Source organism: Morus notabilis, unplaced genomic scaffold (genome assembly GCF_000414095.1).
Source record: "Morus notabilis unplaced genomic scaffold, ASM41409v2 Scaffold29, whole genome shotgun sequence".
NCBI lineage: Eukaryota > Viridiplantae > Streptophyta > Magnoliopsida > Rosales > Moraceae > Morus > Morus notabilis.
This window is the reverse complement of record NW_010363504.1, coordinates 41,341-51,431: the sequence shown is the minus strand read 5'-3', so window position 1 is coordinate 51,431 and position 10,091 is coordinate 41,341. Positions and strand designations below refer to the sequence as shown.

General features: G+C 37.0%; 2 protein-coding genes across 4 annotated transcripts; one reads left to right on the top strand and one right to left on the bottom strand.

The window, feature by feature from the left end:
• The first annotated feature begins 304 nt into the window (after positions 1 to 304).
• LOC21392714 (NADH dehydrogenase [ubiquinone] iron-sulfur protein 4, mitochondrial) lies at positions 305 to 3,061 on the top strand. The gene is made up of 5 exons (XM_010104450.2): positions 305 to 505; positions 675 to 763; positions 1,244 to 1,373; positions 1,828 to 1,857; positions 2,834 to 3,061. Exons 1-5 carry the CDS (start codon positions 347 to 349, stop codon positions 2,900 to 2,902), a joined length of 477 nt encoding a protein of 158 aa, XP_010102752.1. The 5' UTR covers positions 305 to 346; the 3' UTR covers positions 2,903 to 3,061.
• Positions 3,062 to 4,313: 1,252 nt separating this feature from the next.
• On the bottom strand, positions 4,314 to 9,967 carry LOC21392713 (probable amino-acid acetyltransferase NAGS2, chloroplastic). 3 transcript variants are annotated; one of them, XM_024169691.1, is made up of 10 exons: positions 9,458 to 9,967; positions 9,253 to 9,340; positions 8,586 to 8,794; positions 8,322 to 8,473; positions 7,074 to 7,476; positions 6,175 to 6,272; positions 5,647 to 5,758; positions 5,316 to 5,475; positions 4,950 to 5,022; positions 4,314 to 4,850 (listed from the first exon to the last, which is right to left on the bottom strand). In XM_024169691.1, exons 1-10 carry the CDS (start codon positions 9,830 to 9,832, stop codon positions 4,703 to 4,705), a joined length of 1,818 nt encoding a protein of 605 aa, XP_024025459.1. In that variant the 5' UTR covers positions 9,833 to 9,967; the 3' UTR covers positions 4,314 to 4,702. The 3 variants fall into 3 exon arrangements, with proteins under 3 accessions (XP_024025459.1, XP_024025460.1, XP_024025461.1); XM_024169692.1 differs by having other exon boundaries at positions 4,769 to 4,850; positions 4,950 to 5,039; XM_024169693.1 differs by lacking the exon at positions 4,314 to 4,850 and having other exon boundaries at positions 5,006 to 5,086.
• Positions 9,968 to 10,091: the final 124 nt, after the last annotated feature.

The window sequence follows — 10,091 nt, the reverse complement described above, 5'->3', positions numbered from 1 at the left end:
CAATTCACTCTCAACTCATTTAAAAAAAAAAAAAAAAAATTGGTCTGATCGAATTTTAGCGATTTTTTCTAAACGAGAAAAAAAGATTGAGAAATTGAGATATTGAGAATTTGAAGAATCAAGAGTAATTGTACATCACATTGTATAACAATAATCATTGTACGTGTGACATGTGTCCATTGTATTTTGAAAATCAGAGGGTAAAAATGGTCATGGCTCGGGAGAATTTTTATAATTAACCTTATTATCAAAATTAGGAGCAAACGACATGTCGTGTATTGATGAATATAAACAATGCTACATTTTATGGGGAAGTTTTCTTCCCTCATTCGTTGGTTTTAAGGCAATGGCATCCTCTTTGCGACGCATCTCTCGCCATGGCAGTGCTCTTCGATCGACCTTCCTCAGTGGGTCCCGGCCATTCTCCGCCGACGCCTTAGAGGTCATCAAGGCCGGCGAGATCGGCATGGTCTCTGGGATTCCCCAAGAACACCTCCATCGCAGGGTACGGCTCTCCATTTTCCTCTCTCTTTGTCAGCTCAAATTCGATGCCCTAGTTTTCTCGTTCCTGCGATTTTGGTCTCGCGGAGTGACCTAAAGCATTCGAATTGGGATTTTTCGGAATGCTTTTTGGTGATTTCTGTGAATTAAAAGTAGTTGGATGTGGATTACAGGTTGTGATTTTCTCACCTGCAAGGACGGCGACGCAACAAGGATCAGGGAAAGTTGGGAGGTGGAAAATCAATTTTGTATCCACACAAAAGTAAGAAGCTTTTAATAGTCTCTCTTTGCTTAGAAATTTGTTAAAGTTTTCGTCTTTGAGTCTGAACTTTCTTTTTAAAAAAATTTGGCGTTCCTGAATTTTTGTTATAGTGATTATGGTTTATTTATCTAAACATTGAACTACCCAAATGACGTATTACAGTATTGATGGTTACTTCTGCTACTGATATTAGTGTCACTTCTTTTTATTGTTATTAAAATCTGGGCTATGCTTGATAGTTTATGAAGCATACAGTTTTTTTTTCCTGTCAGAAAGTACAAATTTGTGTTCTTATTCCTGCAGTTCATGGATTAGCAACTATTTGTATCGTGATCTTTTGTGTTGAGCTCTCTTTGGAACATTTCTTTTCATTTTTGTTTGTGTGAAAGAACTACAACTCCTAAATGTTTCTGTTCAGATGTGATCTTTTATGGCCGTGGTTACATTTTGTATAGTTAATTTTGGAAATGGGTTTTGAAGGTGGGAGAACCCACTTATGGGTTGGACATCGACTGGGGATCCATATGCCAATGTTGGTGATGCTGCACTAAGTTTTGATAGTGAAGAAGCTGCAAGGGCATTTGCCGAGAAACATGGTTGGGATTATGTGGTACGTTTTCTTTATCGTTCTTTAATCCTTCTTATTCCTATCCAAAAAGAATTTATCTGTTCTTTATTGTCTTGAGCTACTTTTCTATCCTGTTATTTCTCAGGACATACTTAAATATTCTGCAAATTGACCTTACTTTGTCGTTTTGAAGTTTTGATTTAAATACGAATTGACTGATATATTGTGCTAGGCAGCCAGCTTAATGAATTGGTGGTATCTGTGTGGCCTGACGACTGCAAATTTTGTTATTTTAACCTAATTATGCTGACATGTATTATATTTGTTTTTTACTTTTTTTTTTTGCTTTTCCAATTACTGTTGTTCTCTACTTGAATTTCTTTTGATTCTTTTTCTTAGCAGTTAGTGTGATTAGCCTATGATAGAAGTAATGTTTTCTTAAGCAGTAATTTTCCATTCCATTTCAATTATTGACTAGTTTTGAAATCATGCGCAGGTTAAGAAACCCAACACTCCCTTATTGAAGGTCTGAAATTCTCTCTCTATTTCTGCTACTTTCCCTGACTGTATGGTATAGGATTTGATTTGTTTGTGTTGGGGATGCAGAGCTCATTGTAGTATCATGTTAATTGGAAATCAAGGCTGGGTGTAGGAATACGAGTACATCATGAACTTCTGTGAATTGAAGTTCATAGACGTCTTGGTTTTTTAACCTAGTAGCCACTATTGTAGTGGCTCTAAGAGCATCTCCTATGCATTGCTAAATTAGTGTATCGATGGCAAATTTTAGCATTTGAGTAGGGAAATCATTTTGCGAGGCAGTTGCATTGCTATTCTTCGGGCTAAATTTGACATATTCTGCACTTGGTGCCAACTGCCAAGTACGACATTATCATCTTAATTTACTTTTATAAGTTCTAAAACTTAATAATTATGACAAAAACTAGATATAATATTTGAAATGGCATGATGCATCGGAGCACAAAATAGAATAACATATTGAACATGATATTTTCAGACTTTTTAGTGCTGATTATGGTATTGGCATTGGCATTTGCATTGGAAATGCTCTAAGGAATATGTGCAGAATGGTTGATTTTAAAATCCATTATTCGGCTATTTTAGGTGGTTATTTATTTATTTTCTCCACGAAAGGTGTTTAGTTGACCATGAAAGTCCTCGCCACTACTCTCCCATCTTGTGTTATGCTCTTGGCATGCTCTGAGAAGTGGAGTTAAGGTTTCATGTGGCCTGACTGGAACTTTTAAGTGGTATGATAGATAAAATCTTTATTTTGGAATTTGAAAATTGTGTCTGCTGATATCTTTCATAAATTTTAAAGTAGTGGCATGACGTAGCTTTGAGTTTGTGTAACTTTTGCGAATCATAGGATGTTAACTTAGCTTTGAGTCCGCATAACTTTTGCCAATCACATGATTTCAACTGAGTGTGCAGCTCTGGAATGGCTCTAATCGTGTGCTGTTTTTACTGTTTTACATTAGGCAAGGGCATATGCAGACAACTTCAAATGGAAGGGCCCCCCAAAAGCCGAGGAATCCGCTTCTCATTGATCTTCCTTCTTGACTTCTGTTTTAAGTTTTACAAGACACATTGCTCAACAAAGCTTGTGATCTTCTTTGTCTCACAATTTCTTCTCAAAAAATCAGTCGTCCCAAATGAACTACTCGAGTATAATAATTGGGTTACATGGCTTACAACCTTTTCTTTTCCATCCCTTTGATGATCATAATTCGTTTATTTTTCTTATTGAGACGCTCCTTGCATGGATTTTTTCCTATGTCATCATCATGTTGTATTCAGTATTAACATGTCGTTTCCAAGTAGTCCTGAAGAAACTGGGACACCTTTTCATCACGAAAGTGCCTTGATGTTCATTTGACCATGGTTTTGTGATAGAACCCCCACCTATCTCGGGAAAGATTAGGGAAGAAACTGTTCTCTATAGAATAAAAGTGAAGAATTTAAGAAAGTACCACGCTAAGTAACACGGCACTGTTCGAGAAACTGTTAACTCTCCCCATTGGATTCCCTTAATATCTAGAAACTAGACATTAATCCCTCACTAATTGTTGATCTCCTTTTATCCACTAACGACTATTACTGTTTTTTTGCTGGGATAACAACTATTACTATTTAGTTACACTGCTAAAAACCTCTAATAATCAACCTCTTTCTACCCGAGCCTAGCATTTTGATCAGTATCACACCGTGATTTTGAGTGGTGAAAAAGAAATGTTTTAGCCTAAACAATTTTGGCAAAAAAAAAAATGTCTTAGGCCTCGTTCGCTTCACATAGTAGAGTTTTTAATTCGAGTTAAGATGTGATATTTTTTTAGAATTTTTAACTGTAATAAAAAAAATTAAATATGATATTTTTAAGAGTTTTTAATTGTAAAAACGTAAAACTGAAAACTCGAATCGGTATGAACGAAGATCTCACCTGCGGCAGAGGTAGCAGCATCTAAGCCAGTATCTGGGCAAGTTGGCTTCATCGACTCAGCAATTGAAGTGGTTGATCTTGAACCAATTTGTTCATCAGTTGCCCCATTAATTACCCGGTAAACTCTCCTGGATCAATAGCATTGGATCGGGAGGCTTTAGTGTCCTGCCTGTAAGAAAATTTGACAAAATACTGCCACACCACCGAGTGCCAAGAACATACTCAACCTCCCACAAAATGTCATCAATCACATTCTTGCTGAACTTTTGGTTGTTAATGAACTGGTTATTCAATCGATTCCTAGGGATGAGCGAGTGGCATCCTCTGTCGCCACTGATGTTTTGTCCCTTTAGTTTAGGATATTTTTTTAATAAATCTCTTTTCCTTAAATAAAATAAAAAAAGACGTAATGCCTAGCCTGAGCTTCAAAGAACTTCGAATTGGCAAACTATATGGCTTACGGAACAAGATAAGAGTTTGGATATTTAAAAATTTACCCCTATTTGGCAATTAGGGCTCGATTAAAAGCTGACATGTCTTTGAACTGGATGGTAAATTACACTCGAGACATAAGTGAAGGTGGCGGTAACTTGGGTAAGTTACCTACCAAAATTTTGAGATCGTCTTTAAAATCACACATCTTCCAAAATTGCCATTTGAGAATAAACTCAAATTGTAAACGAGAACAATGTAATGTTCATATGTAATACAACATAACTAAGCTCAAAATAATGAGCAGGCACGAGCGAGAGACGACGATGTGAGATCCGCAACCACGTTGTGCTTTGTATTTTTTTCAACAACGAAGTACATTAGGTTGATAGATACCTATTTTCTAGGCTTTCTATGCAGCCTCCACAAGTCCTGTGTAACACGTTACTAATTCCTATAAAATGGCCCTTTTATCTTTTTAACGAATGCTGTTAATTGTGATTCCACTGGTATCAGGTAAGAGCTTTTTCATATAATACTTGGAATTACGGGACAGGTTGATACTTTTTCTTCGTTTGTTGGGTATTGACTCAATTGAACATTCTGAGAACCCGCGCCTTACGAACCTGCGTCGTAAGAAAAAACAGGGACATCTGATTTTTTACCATTGAAATGAATATTAGCCTTGTGTTTTAGAATCAAGTACAGGGAGTTCAAAACCATACCAATCTGCAGTTCGGGTTGTAAGCAGGAAAAGCTTCTCCAGCCCAAGCGAAGATGCCTTCTTCTCAATGTAATCTGCAGACATTTGGTGTCTGCTTAAAAGATAATGCGGTAGGCAGCATGATTACCAACTACAGGACTATGAAATATCAAACAAACCAAAGCATACACTTAAGACAAACACACAATAAAATACACACGCCTGAGTTAGCAAACTCATGTTTTGACAGAATACTTTGTGCAGATAAGTCACCTTTTTCTTTTGTTTTAACTTATTATTTCAATGGGATTACAATCTGATCCATACACAGGAAGGACTGAAACAAACAATGCCATATTTTCGTAGTACAAGTAGATTCAAGTCATACCTAGTAATTTGTCTCCCTGCCCTTCTCCACGGCATTCAGGGGAAACAGCAATAGCAGCAACCTCTCCACATTTCTCCTCTACGAAGGGATAAAGAGCAGCACAAGCAATAATCTGGCCTTCTCTTTCCACGACAATAAAAGAATCCAATGTTCCAAGTAGCTATTAGCACCAAAGGAAAAAGAACATCAATATTTAATCCAGTTGAAGAACCACCCGTTTATGAAGACCGATACCAAAAGCATAGAGTTAGGTTTCCAGCTTTCCCATATAAGTAATAGTAAGAATAAAGTATTAATTTGTAAGGAAATATATGAAAGGGGGACCACAAACCTCGTCATCAGTTCGGCGAACCAATGTGCCAGATGCTTCTAAAGGTTCTATAATTGCTCTTATTGCAGAGAGATCCGTCACCCTAGCCATCCGGGTACCTTCATAAACGTCGCTGTAAACAAACATTTTATGCAGCCATTAGTCCAAGAAAGGGAAGGACAAGATTTTCAGAATGAACAAGACTCCTACATGATTCTCACAATCATATGAAAGCTTCACAATTTCCAAGCCATCTAAAAGTAGAACCCTCAAACGAGGGGCTAAATAATATTCACCTAAACAAATTTTTAAGACAGCCTACATTCCACAATATTCATTCATGCCAACCACATTCCAAATGTAGTGTACATCTTCTTGTTATTCTATTTATTTGATTTCTACTTTACAATCAAAAAGTTGAATGTAAATCCAATCAGTTTAGCAGAATAATTTTACCCAAGAGTGAAAAACGTAGATTTGTCAGTAAAGACGCAATAAATAAATAAATAAATGGAAAAAGAAAAACGCTAAATACAAATAGTTGCATACCTAGCCACCATTGTCCCCATTCCATCTCTTTTAAATAATTCCAACAACAACACTCCTCCTTTAGTGCCATCTAACAAATGAACTCTCTGAACACCTCCCTGGAAATAAAAAAAAAAAGAAAGTACCATTGGCAGGATGCTTGACGCTCAACAAAAAAAACCTCCCTGGAAATAAAAAAAAAAAAAGAAAGTACCATTGGCAGGATGCTTGACGCTCAACAAAAAAGGTAGCTCAAACTTCGAAGTATCTGGACACACATCATGTGAACTGGTTTTCCCAGACCTGAGAATTCAATGAGTGCGCCATTCCAAGGCACAAAAATATTATGATATTATTCCTCTACCTTCTAATGTTGCATAAGTATTGAATAGCTCATTCGCTGTAATAGAAATAGACATGACAAGGAAGTATGAGGGGAGACAAGCTGCACACAACTACGATGTCGATGACCAAGGTTTTAGTCAAATGCTTAGCATTTGCTTGAGCATACAGATCTAGCTAGGATAATTTTCATTTAAAAAAAAAAAAAAAAAAAACTGTGTTAGGATTCCAAATCAAAATATATGATTTAAGTAGTCCTCTAATCTTTCCTAAGACGTTTCACTCATTCATAATCTATGCAAATTAACAAAACTGAATTGCAGGAACACCGGGGTTGTTTTTTGAATAAGATACATGACTCTTTGCCCCAATAAGTATGACCGAGTTTTGACTATTTACTGAGAAGAAGAAAAAATCTTTGCATTACGAAAAGGTTCTATATTCAAATTGCAATGGCTAGCACATGAAACAAGAGAATCTAGTAAAAATTCTCTGCAATTAAAAAAAAAAAGCAACTAAAAGGCAAGGACACACATTTATATATGAAATGCAATTAATTCGTAAAAGTAAGGGCTTACCCTACAAACAAAAGCTGCAGCAGCCAATTCTGAAAGGTAACCATTTTGTCGACTTAGCCGCTCCTGACCTCCAATAGCAAAACCCTGTTCGCCATTTCCTTTATCAAAACCAACACCATTCTGAAACATTGCACTGTGTTTTTCCCTAAGAGCCTTCCCATTCTGTTGAGAGGCAATAGAGCCATTATGTCCAAGGCAAGAAAGATCTTCTTCATCGACAACCTTCACATAGCTAGCAGCTATTTCACTTTGCTTGGCCCGTTTACGGATTAACTTATCTGCTTCTTGCAGGGTCAAGAACCGAATAAGCCGTCCACTTTCATCCACAATTGGACCATCTATAATGCAAATAAGCTTGTCCGCTTCAATAGCTAATGCACAAGCTGTTGCAACTTCATATGTGCTGCAATTTACAAAAGCACATCACTCCAGTGACCAGACATTGATCATCAGTTAATTTTACTTTTCTTGGGTGGTTGGGACATCATTAGAAGGGGTAACAAGATCAAACTATTTTGTTACCATTTGAATATATTACGTAGCATACATGAAAACGACGGATGCAAATAGCAAACTACCGACCACTTCAACCGTAAAGGAAATGACATTGCAAGGTATCTTATATAAAACAAATAAATTAAACTTACCAAGACTTGAAGTGAAGAAGGGCCTGTTTGGTATACGGGTTCAAACCAAGTTTCAAACTAGGGTTCTTGATTATGACTTTTGAAATTCAAAATTTTTGTGAGAGAAAAACACTATAACATAACCAAAACCATGGGTTTGCATTGTAGCAGAAGCCATTTACCAAACATCACCGAAAAGACTCCTAGTCTGTCCACCTTATCACCACCTAAGACCAAGGCTACAGGAAAGTCTATACATGTTCGATTCTAGAATGGTTTTGATCATCCTACTAATATATGTATCCTTTCAAAAGAGAGAGATATTTATTCCTGTTCACTTAGTTGAACTTTTCATTTATTTCAAAGTATTATTTGTTATACTAGGCCTCTACAAAGTTAATAAAGGCCTGGCCATGATTTATCCTATAATAAAACTAGTAGATAAGAAGTGTGAATTGTGTGGTTAGACTTGGTGCTACATTGGTGAAAACTGGTTTAACAGGAAAGAGGCATCTATCCTTATGAATACCTCCAAACGATAAGAAAAAGAACCTTAACTTTACAAAATAAATCCAACAAAGAGAGAAACAGATAAAATAAAGGTTGAAGCTCTAAAGCATACTTGCAATTTAAAACCTCTCCAGAGCTAGAATAGCCAAGGTTGCTCAATATAACTATACAACCACCATTAAGCCTCTCGCGCATGCGAGCCACATCCACTTTCTTAACTTCACCTGTCGCCCCATAATCAACACCTTCAACAACTCCTCTTCTCTGCCAAAAATTATAAATAAAACAAAATTTAGCAGATAATGTGGTAATTGAACACCAGAATATCACTCTGAAAGAGTTGAAAGTTGCCCTTCGAAGAGTTAAAGACCCTTACCTTGGCTGCAAGAAAGTTGCCACTGGCAACACTGACACCAACTTCATGCAAACGACTATTGTCACCATGTCGTCGAATATTGCAGATGAAGGGTCCGGGAGAAAGCTTTGCCTCTAACATCACACGAATCCCACCAGCTGCTTCCATTGCAGCTGCTAAAGATTCAGAATCTGTAATTCTGTATCTACCAACATACTTTGGCTCACTTCCTGTGGGGAAAGAAAATTACATAACTATGGATCAATTTGATCTAACCTAAGCACATAAGATACTTCCTGTGGGGAAAGAAAATTACATAACTATGGATCAATTTGATCTAAATCATTCCCTAAGCACATAAGAAGAATAAAACTTTAGAAAAGATGGAACATAGCCAAAAAGATAATTTCTTTTAAGATTCAGCTACTGAAAAAGAGAATCACAGCATTAAGCAAAACCAAGGAGTGAAAAAGAAAATCAATTTCCCTGACCTTTCTAAAGAATTACAAAACCAGAAAAGATTGGGAAAAAATAATTAATAATAATAATAAGAGAGAATTATATTAAAAAAGATTCCGTTACTTTAAAAAAGAATCATTATTATCTAATTCGTAATCTATTAATAAAAATCACTGGTTTAATCAAAAGAACGCAAAAGAAAGTGAAAAGGAAAATCAGTTCTTCTGACCTCTCTCGGCGAGCAGCTTGTCAATTTGCATGTGAGTCCCCGGAACAAGAACAAACCTGATCCCAAGGTGGTGAAGGAAAGCAATATCCTGCATGCAAAATCAACTTCAACTTAATCACATATTCTGTAATATTCTTTATTCGCATTTTCTCGGCAACCAAACAGTAAAAAGAAAGAATTCAAAAGCGGAAAATAGGTTAGGTGCCTTGAGAATGGGATCCAAGTGAGGGCTGGAAACAATCTCGCCGGAGATAATGACAACGAAGGTGCCTCCCCTGTGGGCCCAGAGATACGGCCAGGCCTCGCGAAACCACCGCACGAATTGCTCGTCCTCCACCGAATTGTAGCTCTGTTCCACGCCGTCGGCTTCCACTCCGGCGAACACATTGCGTTCCGGCGAAATTCGGAACCTTCTTTTGCCGCTCCAATCGTTTAGGGTTAGAGATTCCGAGAAACGGAATTGCTCGGTCCGATTGGCCGAAAATTGGGGAAGAAAGTCACGGGGGAGGTTGCTCGGACCGAGGACGATACGGCGGCGGGTTTGCAGAGGAATGTTGAAGGTTGAGATAGAGGCGGCCATGGAAGGAAGGAAGTGAGGAAGAAAAACCCTAACGAGGCTAAATTACAGAGGAAAATAACTTACTACTGATACTATGAAGTATGAACAAGGAAGAAGGGAAGAGGAGGGGAGAGACGAAAGAGGGAAGAAGGAAAATTTACGACCGTAGCTGGAAATTGATTCTGTTTTTCACGTTTTAAAAAAAATGAAAACGTTTTTAAAATAATATTTAACACAATAAAAATAAAAAATAAAAATAAAAATAATTTTTTAATTTAAT

What these genes read in the sequence shown, in the direction of transcription:
- LOC21392714 (XM_010104450.2), top strand. Translation starts at nt 347, where the DNA reads ATGGCATCCTCTTTGCGACGCATCTCTCGCCATGGCAGTGCTCTTCGA. An exon ending in AAGAACACCTCCATCGCAGG is followed by an intron (nt 506 to 674) that starts GTACGGCTCTCC and finishes TGTGGATTACAG; the next exon opens with GTTGTGATTTTCTCACCTGC. An exon ending in AACATGGTTGGGATTATGTG is followed by an intron (nt 1,374 to 1,827) that starts GTACGTTTTCTT and finishes AATCATGCGCAG; the next exon opens with GTTAAGAAACCCAACACTCC.
- LOC21392713 (XM_024169691.1), bottom strand. Translation starts at nt 9,832, where the DNA reads ATGGCCGCCTCTATCTCAACCTTCAACATTCCTCTGCAAACCCGCCGC. An exon ending in CTGCAGCTTTTGTTTGTAGG is followed by an intron (nt 6,273 to 7,073) that starts GTAAGCCCTTAC and finishes TTTTATTTCCAG; the next exon opens with GGAGGTGTTCAGAGAGTTCA. An exon ending in ATGGGGACAATGGTGGCTAG is followed by an intron (nt 5,759 to 6,174) that starts GTATGCAACTAT and finishes GTTTGTTTACAG; the next exon opens with CGACGTTTATGAAGGTACCC.